Source organism: Bubalus kerabau, chromosome 15 (assembly GCF_029407905.1).
Source record: "Bubalus kerabau isolate K-KA32 ecotype Philippines breed swamp buffalo chromosome 15, PCC_UOA_SB_1v2, whole genome shotgun sequence".
NCBI lineage: Eukaryota > Metazoa > Chordata > Mammalia > Artiodactyla > Bovidae > Bubalus > Bubalus kerabau.
In genome coordinates, this window is record NC_073638.1 from 18,276,147 (window position 1) to 18,293,511 (window position 17,365).

The 17,365-nt window shown below is 40.5% G+C and overlaps 1 protein-coding gene across 1 annotated transcript in view; it reads left to right on the plus strand.

Moving 5' to 3' along the window:
- Window positions 1-17,365, plus strand: part of DDX10 (DEAD-box helicase 10) — a 303,633-nt gene that overhangs the window by 29,340 nt on the left and 256,928 nt on the right. The window contains exon 9 of the mRNA XM_055547820.1: window positions 57-141. Coding sequence (XP_055403795.1) covers window positions 57-141 — 85 coding nt within the window. The remainder of the gene's footprint in view (window positions 1-56; window positions 142-17,365) is intronic.

The window sequence follows — 17,365 nt, forward strand, 5'->3', positions numbered from 1 at the left end:
GTACAGCAGGGCAGATCTTGGAACTGCTTTTTCAACTTGATGTTCTTTCTACACAGATTTCCCGGCTGTAAATTGGGTTCTTCAGTTTGATTGCCCAGAAGATGCCAACACATATATTCACAGAGCGGGTAGAACTGCCAGGTAGGTGTGCTGGCCTGTGTCTTTGCTTTTGGTTTTACCTAAGTAAAAAAAACTTGCTTTCTTAATTGTATACAAATAAAGAATGGAAGAATTCAGGTGAGTGCTGATCTGACATTTTTGTGATGTAGGTTGCTAGCATGTAGACAGCTCTTACACGGCTTTTGGCTGAGACTTGATGATGAGGGCTGAGAAAAATCCATGAAAACTTATTTTAGTGTTTTGTTCTAACTTTCTTCCCTTACTAAGCTTTTCATTAGAATTACTCACTGAGCATCATCTTTTTGATGAGTTATAAGCCTATTTATTCAGTCTCTGTTTTCAGATGACAAAACTTGAATGTTTTGAGCAGTTAAACATTTTGTTTGAAAATCTGTAGAGCCAGAATTTGAACCCGAGCAGTCTGACTCCTATGGTCTAGATCTGTGCTCTTTCTTTCTCTGGTACAGATTCTAATAAGCAAGAAGGTGGTTTTGAATAATAGGTTGCTCTTTTCCTTTTTTTGTGTGGGAATTACAGGCATTGCTGGGGACCACTCCCAAATATGCTCTTTTCACCACCCCCACACACCCCCTCACCCAATAAATTACCCTGTGTGGGCTCACAAATGTAGGGAAACTCTCTGGAAAAGAATATAGCAAAGTCAGTTATTTGGGGATTAAGGGCATAGAAAGGTATATGAATAAATCAAAAGGATAGCATGTTATGTCATTACTGTTGAGGTTTCAGTAAAGTTGGGAGATGTGTGCTGTAGGTAGAATTATAAATAATATATAAATGTTTCTGGGTAGTATTTGGTGGTGTGGTGGTTTAATTGCTAAGTCATGTCCAACTCTTGCGACCCCATAGATTGTAGCCCACCAGGCTCTTCTGTCCATGGGATTTCCCAGGCAAGAATGCTGGAGTGGGTTGCCATTTCCTTCTCCAGGGGATCTTCCCAACCCAGGGATCAAACCCGGGTCGGGTCTCCTGCATTGCAGGCAAATGTCCTGCATTGCAAGTGGTCTTCTGCATTGCAGGTGGTCTCTTTACTGATGGTTTGGTAGTACTTAGAGTTCTTCCTTTTACCTCAGTAATTTTATATCCAGAAATTGATCTTAAGAAAATAAAGTTTCTATAAAGATGTTCATCTTACTGACATTTGTAATAAGAATTGGGAATAACCAATTAAGTGTTAGACCCAAGATCACTAAACATATGGCAGAAACAGAACTAGAACTGAGGTTCTTTTGACCCCAGATTTCATTCTTTTTTCACTAAGTAACCATGTATGAAAGACCAGCCATGTGTGAGGTACTGGATTAGGCCTGGTGTGAGCTGCTGCACAAATACAAGGTATAGTGTGCATTCCATTAAGGAAGTTTGTTACCTTCAAACAAACCTCAAAACAGTCTATAGTAGAGGCATATACAGTATTAGAGGTATTGACAGAAGTTTTGTGGAGCTCCAGAGGAAGTAGAGAAGGGAAACTTCACTGAGGAGAAACAGCTGGGTTCAGTCTTGATTGTCAGATACAAGTTCTTGGGAGGCAACTTGATATGAGATATTTCTTTCTCTATTAACTAACATATATCTCTCTGTATTTTAACTCAGACTCAAATACTATCTAATCTTGATAATTTTTTTGAAGGTGGGACTACTAGAAAATTCAAGAATTCTACATGTCCATATTCTAAAATGTGATTCTTCCCCTATGCATCTCCAAACACTGAGCCCCTAGACTGTAATTAAATATTGTTCCCTAAACTTAATGAGTGGTCTGTGTGCTGTGCAGTATTGCAGCCCCTTGCAACCTGTGCCTTTTTAAATTTAGTAAAATTAAAGTAAAAATTCAGTTTCTCATTCACACTAGTTACATTTAAACTGCTTATAAACACAGGTAGTTAGTACCATATTGAACAGAGCAGGTATAGAACCTTTTTATCATTGTGGAAAGTTCTATCAAATATTACTGGTATATGTTTAAAATACGTTTTGTTTAAAATTGTTGAACCAAAGAACCATAGGTTCATATAATAAAACCGTAAAATAGACATTAGAACTGAGAGTAATCTAGATTCACTCACTCATTTATTCTATATGGATTTAACAGATACATATTAAGTGCCAGGCATTGTACCTAGTAGGCAATATAATGAGCAAAACAGACACGATTCTGACATCTTTCATCTTGAAACCTAGAGGGAATACAAACAGTAAAATAGGTAATTTCAGTAGAATGTGATTCATTATTTGCTTCTATCTCTAACTTTGTTGCAGTCATGAGAGCAAATGACAGCTCTCTTGGGTTTAAATGTACAAAAAGAAGTAGACCTTTTTGTCTACTGAGGTTATAATCTTTCTGAGTCACTAATGAAAGTTTTCTTTCAGGGAATTCTGTAGGATTTTTAGGTGTGAGCTTATTGACAGGCATTTTTACCTCACTTGGATTCAAATATGAGATTCTTTAAATGTGATTACATTTTGTTTTTTAAAAATTTGGAAACAACCTAAATAGTAATCACAATAAGGTTGTAATTGATTATAATTAACCACAAATTGGTTGTGATTAACTATCTCTTTTGTTTTGAATTTTCTTTCATCAGAACTGCATGAGTATTTATAATGCCGATGTCAATGAGACATTATTGCTTAATGATGGAAGAGACATCAACTGTTGCTTTAAATGGACCAGTTATTTCTGATTTTTAAAACACTAACTTCAGTTTAATGAGTTCCCAGGGATGTCAGGATCCTTAAGATCCAAGATTTAAATCCTCATCTAAGAAAGTCCATCATTTGCCAGCAGGCTTGCTCTTCTACCTGTCCTGTACCCATTTCAACCAATGGACTCAAATTTGAAAGTGTCCACTATCCTTTGCTCATCTAGGAAGTCTCTTTGGAGTTAGTTCTCTTAAAATTTTCTTTGTATCCACTGTTCATATCCCACTCCAGTATTCTTGTCTAGAGAATCCCATGGGCAGTGGAGCCTGGCAGGCTATAGTCCAAAGGGTTGCAGAGTCAGACATGACTGAGTGACTGAGCATGCATGCACTCACCATTTTTGGATGATTTTAAAGGGAAAAATTTTTTTGTTTGTGTTTGGTGAGTTTTGTTGTTTCAGCTGAAGTGGAAGTTTTTCCTCTTCTATACCTTAACAAGATGTAGAGTTCCTCCTTCCTATTTATTTTCTAATTTTCATGAACTGTTTTTTAAAATTAATTTATTTATTTTAAATGGAGGCTAATTACTTTACAATATTGTGGTGGTTTTTGCCATACATCGACACGAATCAGCCATGGCTGTACATGTGTCCCCCCATCCTGAACCCCCCTCCCACCTCCCTCCCCACCCCATCCCTCCAGGTTGTCTCAGAGCACCAGCTTTGGGTGCCCTGCTTCATGCACTGATTTTGCACTGGTCATAAGTTTTACATATGGTAATAAATATGTTTCAATGCTGTTCTCTCATATTGTCCCACCCTTGCCTTCTCCCACATAGTCCAAAAGTCCATTCTTCACATCTGTGTCTCTTTTACTGTCTTGCATATAGGGTTGTCGTTACTGTCTTTCTAAATTCCATATATATGCATTAGTATACTGTATTGGTGTTTTTCTTTCTGGCTTACTGCACTCTGTATAATGGGCTCCAGTTTCATCCACCTCATTAGAACTGACTCAAATGTGTTCTTTTTTATAGCTGTGTAATACTTCATTGTGTATATGTACCACAGCTTCCTTATCCATTCATCTGCTGCAGAACATCTACATTGCTTCCATGTCCTAGCTATTGTATAATTTTCATGAGCTGTTTTAATGTTTAAATATTTTTCATTTGATTCAAATTTACCCTGTGGGCTGAAGTAAAGGAGAGAATAATAGTGAAACATAAAACTATTTAACAATAGGATTGTACTAGAGGATTCAAAAATAAATCTTTTTTATTGTAATTAATTATGTAATTTGAGCAAGTAATGGAGTTAGAACTAGGCTTTGTGTATGATTTCATTGTGCATTCAGACTGATTTGCCTTTAGACTGTTACCCTTTTGTTTTCTAGTTGGATCTAAGTAAATGGGACATGGGTAGAACAGCAACTTTGTTTTCCATTTTATAAGAAGGTACCTGGAGCAGAAGTGGTCTTTGTGTTGGGTACATTTTTGGATTATCTTTTGTAGTGAGTTATTTAGAGAAATCATTAGTAGTGGCTGATGAAATTAATATTTCACCACTGTTTAATTCACCTCAGTGAGTATATAGCATGTATGAATTTTTACATGTACCCATGCACACATTTGCATTTTGTGACCCTGTGGGCCTCTGGATAGGTGGATATCATCTCTCATTACTGTATTGGACAAGGCCAGACAGACTTTTTAGATGTGTCAATTGTTTGGGCATGAACAGGGTAAACTGATTACTTTGTAGAATACGTTTACCAGTGTTTTAAAATTATCCATCTTGTATGAAGATTATTGGATATCTCAGTATATCAGAAAAAGATCCAAGAAGGGGAGATATTTCACGGTGCTTGTGTTCCTGGAGAGTTGTTAAAAATCTTACATAGTTGAACATGCCATGGTGAGCATTAAATTGGTTTTAACTGTGGAGATGAAGATGTGGTCAACATCACAATGATTGTGTTTGGAGAGAGAATATCAATTTGCAAAACCATTGTAATGCAGTTTCTGTTATGGTCATTAATTTTGAAAGCACAAGCCTGTTTGACCCTTTGTAACCAATTAAAAATATTTTCAGTTGATTGTTTTAGATGTATAGTTAGTGGAAAAGTTCAGCATACATAATGCTTATTTTCCCTTGGCAGTCTAATAAAAAAAAATAACCAAACTGCAAACAGTTAAAAGTTGTTGTTAATGGGCTTAGAGATAATTAGAAAGTTTCATGGGCCATCAGACTGGATAATTGAATTGAATAAAGGCTAAATTAAAATTTGAAACTAATTAAAATCCTGTGTATATGCTGTAATTAAAGTTAGGTTGCCATATAGTGCTTACTTTTGAAAGTGAACTATAATGTATGAATACAGGTAAGTGCATTCACTGTGGCAAAATAGCTTCAGTTTGGGGGAATTCTTTTTTTCCTTTCTGTATTTTAGCTAAAAATAAATGGTGATTTAGGTACTTGCTGCCTGAAGTGCTTTTTCTGTTTTATTCACCTATTTAAAATTCTTTTGATCTTTAGCAATTTAGACAAATTTCTATTTTTCTTAACTGTCCACACCCCTTTTAACAAAATGGTTTCATTTAGAGGCAAGAGAGGCAAGGAAATGAATACAGTTTTATAAAGCTCTGTCCTGCGATACATTCTACCGCTTAAAAGCAAATGTCTTTAGGGCTTCTAGGTTTTGGTACTCATAAAACAAAGCTCTTCTCTTTCTTATAAAAGTGCTCAGTTGAAAATAAAAAGATTTGGGAATGAAAATCCTTACACATCAAATACTCCTAATTTTTAAAATGCTTTTTGGGAAGTAGGGGTCTGTGGGTGGAAGATGGGAATTTATATATATGTAACTATGTTTATATAAACAGTTTAGAATTTGTAGGTAAGAGATACTGTTTGGTTTTTCAGAGTAGTGGTAAAATTCCAGCAATATTTCACCTGAGCCTTACTTGTCTGGCTGTGTCTAGTGAATCTCAGATTTTATTTGTGGGAGATCTAGGTAGCAAAATGTGGCTCCAGTAGGGGGCAGCAGAGGCTAGTTCTTTGCATTGCATACTCAGCTACAGCAAATACGAAGATGGGAAGTGGTTAAAATTTCTGATGTGATAACTGGTGAAGAGTTCATGGTTTATTTGTGAAAATACTAGTACTTTATGGAATAGATAATGAGAATTTTTAAAATAGTGTTTTTAATTGGTTTGTAAATTGAAATAATAAAAGTGAAAAGAAATTTCCATGAGCATTAATTTATTGAAGCATACTGTGTTTATCTTAGGAATAATCTTTGCTAGTGAAAATTCATTGGAGAAGGCAGTGGAAACCCACTCCAGTACTCTTGCCTGGAAAATCCCGGGGACGGAGCCTAGTGGGCTGCCGTCTGTGGGGTCGCACAGAGTCAGACACGACTGAAGTGACTTAGCAGCAGCAGTGAAAATTCCTACTGCTTTGATTCCTCCCTTGACTGAAGATCCTAACTTTAGACCACTCCTCCTAGAGACTGGTGTTTCCTCAAATGGCCTTATGCCTTTTTTGTTGTTAAAGCTTTAAAAAAGGGCAAGACAAATCCTTTATTTTGCATCAGAAAGCATTGAGCTGGGTTAGGCTATGACCACTATAGCTATAAAGGTAGATAAGGGGGCTGATATTTCTTGTTGTTGTTGTTTACTCACTCAGTCCTGTCCAGCTCTTTTTGACCCCATGGACTGCAGCATGCCAGGTTTCACTGTCCTTCACCATCTCGCAGAGCTTGTTCACACTTAACGTCCATTGAGTCAGTGATGGCATCCAACCATGTCATACTTTGTCGTCCCCTCCTGCTCAGTCTTTCCCAGCATCAGGGTCTTTTCCAGTGAGTCAGTTCTTCGCATCAGGTGGCCAAAATACCGGAGCTTCAGTTTCAGCATCAGTCCTTCTAATGAATATTCAGAATTGATTTCCTTTAAGATTGACTGGTTTGCTCTCCTTGCAGTCCAAAGGACTCTCACGAGTTTTCTCCAACATCACAGTTCAAAAGCATCAATTCTTTGGTGCTCAGCCTTCTTTATGGTCCAACTGTCACATCCATACATGACTACTGGGAAAAGCATAGCTTAGACTAGACAGACCTTTGTTGGCAAAGTGATGACTGCTTTTTAATATGCTGTGTAGGTTGGTCATAGCTTTTCTCCCAAGGAGCAAGCATCTTTTAATTTCATGGCTGCAGCCACCATCTGCAGTGATATTGAAGTCCAAGAAAATAAGGTCTGTCACTGTTTTCATTGTTTCCCCATCTATTTGCCATGACGTGATGGGACTGGATGCCATGATCTTCATTTTTTGAATGTTGAGTTTGAAGCCAATTTTTTCACTCTACTCTTTCACCTTCATCAAGAGGCTCTTTAGTTCCTCTTTGCTTTCTGCCGTAAAGATGGTGTCATCTGTGTATCTGAGGTTATTGATATTTCTCCTGGCAGTCTTGATTCCAGCTTGTGCTTCCTCCAGCCCAGCATTTCACGTGATGACTCTGCATAAAGTTAAATAAGCAGAGTGACAATGTACAGCCTTGATGTACTCCTTTCCCAATTTTGAACCAGTCTGTTGTTCCATGTCCAGTTCTAACTTTTGCTTCTTGACCTGCATACAGGTTTCTCAGGAGGCAGATTAGGTGGACTGGTATTCCCATCTCTTTAAGAATTTTCCACACTTTGTTGTGATCCACACAGTCAAAGGCTTTAGTGTAGTTAGTGAAGCAGAAGTAGATGTTTTTCTGGAATTCTCTTGCTGTTTCTGTGATCCAACAGATGTTGGCAATTTGATCTCTGGTTCCTCTGCCTTTTCTAAAACCAGCTTGTATATCTGGAAGTTCTCAGTTCATGTACTGTTGAAGCCTGGCTTGGAGAATTTTGAGTATGACCTTGCTAGTATGTGAAATGAGTGCAATTGTGCAGTAGTTTGAACATTCTTTGTCATTGCCTTTCTTTGGGATTGAATGAAAACTGATCTTTTCCAGTTCTGTGACCACTGCTGAGTTTTCCATATTTGCTGGCATATTGAGCAGAGCACTTTAATGGCATCATCTTTTAGGATTTGAAATAGCTCAGGTGGAATTCTGTCATCTCTACTAGCTTTGTTCCTCATGATGCTTCCCAAGGCCCACTTGTCTTCACACTCCAAGATGTCTGGCTCTAGGTGAGTGATCACACCATTGTGGTTATCTGGGTCATTAAGATCTTTTTTGTATAGTTCTTCTGTGTATATTTGTCACCTCTTCTTAGTATCTTCTGCTTCTTTTAGGTCCATACAGTTTCTGTCCTTTATTGTACCCATCTTTGCATGAAATGTTTCCATGGTATCTCTAATATTCTTGAAGAGATCTCTCGTCTTTCCCATTTTATTGTTTTCCTTTATTTCTCTGCATTGTTCACTTAGGAAGGCTTTCTTATCTTTCCTTGCTATTTATTGGTATTTCTCATGAGTCTTTTATTTCCTAGCACTTCCTCCTTGTTTTCCTGCTGTCTGTTCTCAACACAGCAGACAGAGTGATCCTTTAAAAACACAAGTAAGTTGTATTTAGGGAAAGGGTATTGGTGGCAATGTAGAGGGTGAACACACATGCAAAAAGCGAAAATACAAGTCAGGTCTTATCATTCCTTTCATGGCTTCCTTTTCACTCAGAGCAGAAGTTTAATGGGTCTATATGAACCCCTCTCCAATCTTGATTCCTAATTAGCCTCCTCTTGTTCCCTTGTTCTTCACTGGTCTTGCTGTTTAGAAGCCATGCATGTTTTTGCCTCAGAACCTTTATATTCCATTTCTTCCACAGGAATGCTTTTTCCTCAAGTATCCACATGGCTGTCTTTCTTTATACTGCCCCAGACACTCCTCTTGACCACGCTCTTATATTTTCTTTTTTTCATAACACGTAACTCCGTCAAATATCCTACAGTGTTAATTGATTATATTTATTGTTTTTTCTCTTTCTCTTTATGAGAATGTAAGCTCCGCAAAGGCAAAAGAGCTTTTCTACTTAATTGTTGTTCTCATAGAGCTTAGAACAAGGCTTAGAATGGAGTAGGCACTTGAGATAACACAATTAGTTCCACATGACATATTAATTATCTATTGTGGTGTAATGAATTACCCCACAACATAGTGACTTGACGCAAGAACCGTATATTATCCCATGGTTTCTGTAGTTTAGGAATACAGGTGTGGCTCATCTGGGCCCTTTGGCTCTTGGTCTGTCATAAGGCTACAGTCAAGGTATAACAGGTACCTTGAGGCTCAACTGGGGGTCGATCTCTTTCCAAGCTCATGTGCTTGTTGACAAGATTCATTCTCTTGATGGCTGTTGGTCAGAGGTGTCTTCCAATACCTTTCCATATGGCTCTCCTCTTCAGATGGCTTCTCACAGTATGTCTGCTGGCCTCATCAGGGAGAGCACATGAGAGGGGAAGAAGGAGTAAGGTGGAAACAGCAGTGTCTTTTATGACCCAAACTCAGAAGTCACACTCCATCTTTATTTAATTATTGAATACAACGTATTAGTTTAGGCATGCTGCTGCTGCCAAGTCGCTTCAGTCGTGTCCGACTCCGTGCGACCCCATAGACGGCAGCCCACCAGGCTCCCACATCCCTGGGATTCTCCAGGCAAGGACACTGGAGTGGGTTGCCATTTCCTTCTCCAATGCATGAAAGTGAAAAGTGAAAGTGAAGTCGCTCAGTTGTGTCTGACCCTCAGCGACCCCATGGACTGCAGCCTACCAGGCTCTTCCATCCATGGGATTTTCCAGGCAAAAGTACTGGAGTGGGGTGCCATTGCCTTCTCCGAGTTTAGGCATACAACATAACAATTCAATATTGGTATATTTTGCAAAATAACCATCAAAATATGTCTAACATCTGTTACCATATATAGTTACAAAATTTTTTTTCTTGTAAAGAAAACTTTTAATATCTACTCTCTTGTTGTTATTTGATCCCTAAGTCGTGTGCGATTCCTTGTGACCTCACGAACTGCAGCACTCCAGCTCCCTCATCTTTCACTATCTCCTGAGTTTGCTCAAGCTTACTGTGTTCGATTCCTTGTGACCTCACCAACTGCAGCTCTCCAGCTCCCTCATCCTTCACTATCTCCCGAGTTTGCTCAAGCTTATTGTGTTCATCGAGTTGGTGATAGCGTCCAACCATCTGTTGCCCCCGTCTCCTCTTGCCCTTAATCTTTCCCAGCGTCTGGGTCTCTTCCAGCGAGTCCATTATTTGCATCAGGTGGCCAAATATTGAAGCATCGGCTTCAGCAGCGGTCCTTCCAGTGAATATTCAGGGTTGATTTCTTGTAGGACTGACTGGTTTGATCTCCTTGCTGTCCAAGGGACTTAAAGGAGTCTTCTCCAGCACTGTGATTTGAAAGCATCAATTCTTTGGTGCTTAGCCTTCTTTATGGTCAAACTCTCAAATTCATACATGGTGGTGTGGTGATTTAGCTGCTAAGTTGTGTCTGACTCTTGCGATCCTATGGACTGTAGCCTGCCAGGCTCCTCTGTCCATGGGATTCTTCAGGTGAGAATACTGGAGTGGGTTGCCATTTTCTTCTCCAGGGGATCTTCCCGACCCAGGAAAAACCTAGCTTTGACTATATGGACCTATGTTGGCAAAGTGATGTCTCTGTTTTTTAATACACTGTCTAGGTTTATTAATAGCTTTTCTTCCAAGGAGCAAGCGTCTTTTAATTTCATGGCTGCAGTCACCTTCTGCAATGATACTGGAGCCAAGAAAATAAAGTCTGTCATTGTTGCCGTTGTTTTCCCATCTGTTTGCCATGAACTGATGGGACTGGGTGCCATGATCATAGTTTTTTTGAATGTTGAGTTTGGAGCCCCCCTTTTCACTTTCCTCTTTCACCCTTATCAAAAGGCTTCTTTAGTTCCTCTTCACTTTCTGCTGTTAAAGTGGTATCATCTGCATATCTGAGGTTGTTGATATTTCTACTGGCAATCCTGATGCCAGCTTGTGAGTCATCCAGCCCACCATTTTGCATGATGTACTCTGCATAGAAGTTAAATAAACAGGGTGACAGTATACAGCCTTGCCATACTACTTTCCCAATTTTGAACCAGTTCCTTGTTCCATGTCCAGTTCTAACTTTTGCTTTTTGACCTACATGTAGGTTTCTCAGGACAGGTAAGGTGGTCTGGTGTTTCCATCTCTTTAAGAATTTTCTACAGTTTATTATGATCCACACAGTCAAAGGCTTTAGCATAGTCAGTGAAGCAGAAATATATGTTTTTTCTGGAATTCTCTTGTTTTATCTATGATCCAACAGATGTTGGCAATTTCATCTCTGGTTCCTCTGCCTTTTCTACACCCAGTTTGTATATCTGGAAGTTCTCAGTTGACATACTGTTGAAGCCTAGCTTGAAAGATTTTGAGCATGACCTTGCTAGCATGTGAAATAAGCACAGTTGTGTGGTAGTTTGAACATTATTTGGCATTGCCTTTCTTTGGGATTGGAATAATAACTGACCTTTTCCAGTCCTTTGGCCATTGCTGCATTTTCCAAATTTGCTGGCATATTAAGTACAGCACTGTAACAGCATCATCTTTTAGGATTTGAAATAGCTCAGTTAGAATTCCATCACCTCTACTAGCTTTGTTCACAGTAATGCTTCCTAAGGCCCACTTGACTTTACACTCCAGAATGTCTGGCTCTAAGTGAGTGACCACACCATCGTGGTTATCTGGGTCACTCAGACCTTTTTGTATAGTTCTTCTGTGTATCCTTGCCAACTCTTCTGCTTCTGTTAGGGCTTTGCTGTTTCTCTCCTTTGTTGTGCTCATCTTTACATGAAATGTTCCCTTGGTATCTCCAGTTTTCTTGAAGAGATCTCTTGTCTTTCCCATTTTATTGTTTTTTTCTATTTCTTTGCATTGTTCACTTAAGAAGGCTTCTTACCTCTCCTTGGTATTCTCTGGAACTCTGCATTCAGTTGGGTATACCTTTCCTTTTCTCCTTAGCCTTTCACTTCTCTTCTTTCCTTAGCTATCTGTAAGGCCTCCTCAGCCACCCACTTTGCCTTCTTGCGTTTCTTTGTTTAGGGCATGGTTTTAGTCACTGACTCCTTGTACAGTGTTGCGAAGCTCCATCCATAGTTCTTCATGCATTCTGTCTACCAGATCTAACTCCTTGAATCTATTTGTCACTTCCACTGTATAATCATAAGGTATTTGATTTTGGTCATATCTGAATGGCTTAAGTGGTTTTCCCTACTTTCTTCAATTTGAGCCTGAATTTTGCTATAAGGAGCTCATGATCTGAGCCACAGTCAGGTCCAGGTCTTGCTTTTGCTGACTGTAAAGAGCTTCTCCATCTTTGGCTGCAAAGAATGTAATCAATCTGATTTCAGTATTGACTGTCTGGTGATGTCCATATATAGCGTTGTCTCTTGTTTTGTTTAAAGAGGATGTTTGCTATTTCCAGTGTGTTCTCTTGGCAAAGCTTTCTTAGCCTTCACCCTGTTTAATTTTGCAGTCTAAGGCCAAAAGTGAAAGTAAAAAGTGAAGTGAAAGTGAAAATCGCTCAGTTGTGTCTGACTCTTTGCGACCCCATGGACTATACACTCCATGGAATTCTCGAGCCCAGGGTACTGGAGTGGGTAGCCATTCCTTTCTCCAGGGGATCTTCCCAACCCAGAGATTGAACCGAGGCCTCTCACATTGCAGGCAGATTCTTTACCAGCTGAGCCACCAGGGAAGCCCGAGAATACTGGAGTGGGTAGCCTATCCCTTCTCCGGCAGATCTTCCTGATCCAGGAATCGAACCGGGGTCTCCTGCATTGCTGGTGGATTCTTTACCACCTGAGCTAGTCAAGTGATACCTGGAGTAATAGGGTAGTTTGGCAATTCTAAAGGCCAAACTTGCCTGTTAACTCCAGGTATCTCTTGACTTCCTACTTTTGCATTCTAGTCCCATATGATGAAAAGGACATCTTTTTTTTGGTGTTAGTCCTAGAAGGTCTTGTTTGTCTTCATAGAACTGTTTACCTTCAACTTCTTTGGCATTAGTGGTTGGGGCATACACTTGGGCTACTCTGATGTTGAATGTTTTGCCTGGGAAACAAACTGAGATCATTCTGTCATTTGGGGATTGCAGCCAAGTAGAGCATTTCTGACTCTCTTGTTGACTATGAAGGGCTATTCCATTTCTTCTAAGGGATTCTTGCCCACAGTAGTAGATATAATGGTTGTCTGAATTAAATTTGCCCATTCCTATCCATTTTAGTTCACTGATTCCTAAAATGTTGATGTTTAGTTACACTTGGCATTATCTGCTTCACCACTTCCAGTTTACCTTTATTCATGGACCTAACAGTCCAGGTTCCTGTATAATATTGTGTTTTATAGCATGGACTTTACTTTCACTACCAGACACATCCACATCTGAGTTTTGTTTCTGCCTTGGCCCAGCTGCTTCATTCTTTTTGGAGCTATTTCCCCACTCTTCCTCAGTAGTGTATTGAACACCTACCGACCTGGGGACTCATCTTCCAGTGTCATGTCTTTTTGCCTTTTCATACTATTCATGGCATTCTTGAGGCAAGAATACTGAAGTAATTTGCCATTCCCTTCTCCAGCGGACCACGTTTTGTCAGAACTCTGCACCATGACCCTTCCATCTTGGGTGGCCCTGCATTGCATGGCTCATAGATTCATTGAGTTACACAAGCCTGTGATCCATGTGATCATTTTGTTTAGCTTTCTGTGATTGTGGTTTTCGTTTTGGAGTCTGTGGAATTGTAGTTCTTGCTTCTTCTGTCTGCCCTATGATGGATGAGAATAAGAGGCTTGCGCAGGATTCCTGATGGGAGAGACTGTTGTGGGGAAAACTGGGTCTTGCTCTAGTGTGCAGCACCGTGCTCAGTAAATTTTCAATGCAGTTGTCTTCTTGCTCCCTCCCTGTTAGTTGTTTGACCTGAGGCAACCAGTCCTGGAATCTACAGCCCTATGGTAGGGTTACTGGCTGTCTCCAAAAGGACTTATGCTAGTATTCGCCTTCCTGGGCTTCTGCTGCCAGTCCCCCTGTCCCTGTGTCAGGCCAGTGCCCACCCACACCTCTGCAGGAGATCCTCAGACACTCCCAGGTGAGTCTGGCTCAGTCTCTTGTGAGGTCACTGCTCTTTTCCCCTGGGTTCTGGTGCACACACGGTTTTGTTTGTGCCCTCCAAGAGTCTCTGTTTCCCCCAGTCCTGTGGAAGTTCTGTAATTATATCCTGCTGTCCTTCAAAGTCAGATTCCCTGGGGATTCCTAGTCCTTTGCCAGATCCTCAGGTTGGAAAGTGATGTGGTGCCTGGAACCTTTGCAACAGTGTGAGAACTTGTTTGGTATCATTGTTCTCCACTGTGTGGGGCACCCACCTGGCGGGTGTGGGATTTGATTGTAATGTGATTGTGCCACTCCTGCTTCTCTTTGCAGCCTCTCCTTTGTGCTTGGACACTGGTATGTTTTTTTTTGGTGGGTTCCAGCATCCTCCTGTCGATGGTTGTTCAACAGCTAGGTGCGATTTTGGTGTTCTCATAGGAGAAGATGAGCATATAGGAGAAGATGTCATCCTACTCTTCCATCTTAGCAACTTTCAAATACAGCGTTCTCCAACCTTTTTGGTAGCAGGAACTGGTTTTGTGAAAGACAGTTTTTCTGCAAACCTGGACAGGGGCTGGGGTGGTTTTGGGATGATTCTAACACATTATTTTTATTGTGCACTTATTTCCTATTATTATTACATCAGCTTCACCTCGGATCATCAGGCATTAGATCCTGGAGGTTGGGGACCCCTACAATGCAGTACTATTAGCTATAGTTGCATTGTTGTATGTTAAATCCACATAACTTATTTTACAATTGGAAGTTTGTTCCCCTTTGGTCATAGATGACATGGTAACAAAGGATTGCATTCTGAACAACTGCTGCAACCTTTGTGTACTGTTCTACGTTTGGGTCCTGTGCTTCAAAAACTAACAATGTTTCCTCAAATAAAGGAAATGCCCTTGCCATTTCTTGCATTGTAAATCTCTTTGGTCTTCAGTTACTTCTTCCTGTTGTCTCTCTTCATCCTTTCTCTTAGCCTCCAGTTTGCCTTCATTAGTAAGCTCCTTGTGTTCTGCAGCAAGGAATACAGTGAAGATGTCCTCTTGCAAATCTGGCTTGAAATAAAGGTACTGTACAGTACTGTCCAGTAAAATATACTATAAAGTGCAACCACGGTAGAGGCTGCCTGCATGTGAGAGTGTGCACCAGACACATGAACTAGCTTTTGTGATTGGATATGCAAACGTATTTTCACTTTGAAAATTTACAACTAGAAGGTTCAGATTTAGGGAACTTACTGTATTTGTTGTTGTTGTTCAGTCAGTCAGTCACGTCTGACTCTTTGCGACCCCATGGACTGCACATGCCAGACATTCCTATCCTTCACCATCTCCCTGGAGCTTGCTCAAACTCATGTCCATTGAGTCGGTGATGCCATCTAACTATGTCATCGTCTGTCGTCTCCTTCTCCTCTTGCTTTTAATCTTTCCCAGCATCAGGGTCTTTTCTAATGAATCAACTCTACGCATCAGGTGGCCAAGTATTGGAGATTCAGCTTCAGCATCAGTCCTTCCAGTGAATATTCAGGATTGATTTTCTTTAGGATTGACTGGTTGATCTCCTTGCAGTCCAAGGGGCGCTCAAGAGTCTTCTCCAATATCACAGTTCAAAAGCATCAATTCTTCAGCGCTCAGCTTTCTTTATAGTCCAACTCTCACATCCATACATCACTGCTGGAAAAACTATAGCTTGGATTGTGTGGACCTTTATTGGCAAAATGATGTCTCTGCTTTTGAATATGCTGTCTAGGTTGGTCATAGCTTTCCTTCCAAGGAGCAAGCGTCTTTTAATTTCATGACTACAGTCACTATCTGCAGTGATTTTGGAGCCCAAGAAAATGAAGTCGGTCACTGTTTCTGTTTCCCCATCTGTTTGCCATGAAGTGATGGAACTGGAAAACATGATCTTAGTTTTTTAAATGTTGAGTTTTAAGCCAGCTTTTTCTTTCTCCTCTCACCTTCTTCAGGAGGCCCTTTAAGTTTTTGCTTTCTGCCCTAAGGGTGGTGTCATCTGTATTTCTGAGGTTATTGATAATCTCCCAGCAATATTACTGTACTGGGAGCCAGTAATTTAGAAGCTGCCTCCCACACCTAACATCAAGCTTCACTGATATGTAATTTCAAGTACAACGGTAATCGCAAGGTATAGGTGAAGCGGGAAGAGGTCTGGGACCTCCATCACTCTCCACAGATGCATTCTTGACACATCAGGTTGTGCTCTGGCTCAGATTAACCTCAAAGTCTCTAAGTGATATATAAGGTTTATCACTTACAGATAGACCATTGGTTTAGTTATAAAGCTGACCTCAGAGACCTACCTTTTAAATACATAGACTGTAAACAAACCTAGTATATCATATTAGCATCTCATAGATGAGGCCTCTCCTAGCAGATTTACCTTTTTTGTTTCCCAGGAAACTTGTGGTTAGTATGTTTATGAGAAGATTCAACTGTATCCCTTGTTTTTTTGGCCAGGATAGCTTCTTCCCTACCCTCTTCTCCTGTACCCCCACAGTGAACAATGGGTTGTGGCTTAGCCATTCACTTCTTAACACATAGCTGGGTGAATATGAATGAAATCATTTAGCCTTTATAGTAGCTTTATGAGAGAAGTCTTTGTACTAGAAAACTGTTTCTCAGAGAACCTGAGGTAAAGATGTAGCTTAAGATCACTCATGAAGAATTGTTGCATTTGAACTGTGGTGTTGAGAAGACTCTTGAGAATCCCTTGGACTGCAAGAAGATCCAACCAGTCCATCCTAAAGGAAATCAGTCCTGAATATTCATTGGAAGGACTGATGCTGAAGCTGAAGCTCCAATACTTTGGCCACCTGATGCGAAGAACTGACTCGTTGGAAAAGCCCCTGATGCTGGGAAAGATTGAAGGCAGGAGGAGAAGGGGATGACAGAGGATGAGATGGTTGGATGCCATCACTGACTCAATGGACATGAGTTTGAGTAAACTCGGGGGTTTACTCAAATGGAGTTTGCAAAGAATCGGATACAACTGAGCAACTGAACTGAACTGAACTGAAGATCACTCTGGGAGTACTGTGACTGGGATTTATACTTGGGTCTTACTGACTCTACAACTCATGGTCTTCCCAGCGTGCCCCAAACTAGCTGTTTGCATTTAATAAAATCTAGTGGCACCCCACTCCAGTACTCTTGCCTGGAAAATCCCATGGATGGAGGAGCCTGGTGGGCTGCAGTCCACGGGGTCGCTAAGAGTCAGACACGACTGAGTGACTTCACTTTCACTTTTCACTTGCATGCATTGGAGAAGGAAATGGCAACCCACTTCCGTGTTCTTACCTGGAGAATCCCAGGGACGGGGGAGGCTGGTGGGCTGCCGTCTATGGGGTCGCGCAGAGTCGGACACAACTGAAGTGACTTAGCAGCAGTAGTAGCCATTGCTGCCTTGCAGACCTTCTAGAATGTTCCAAAGTC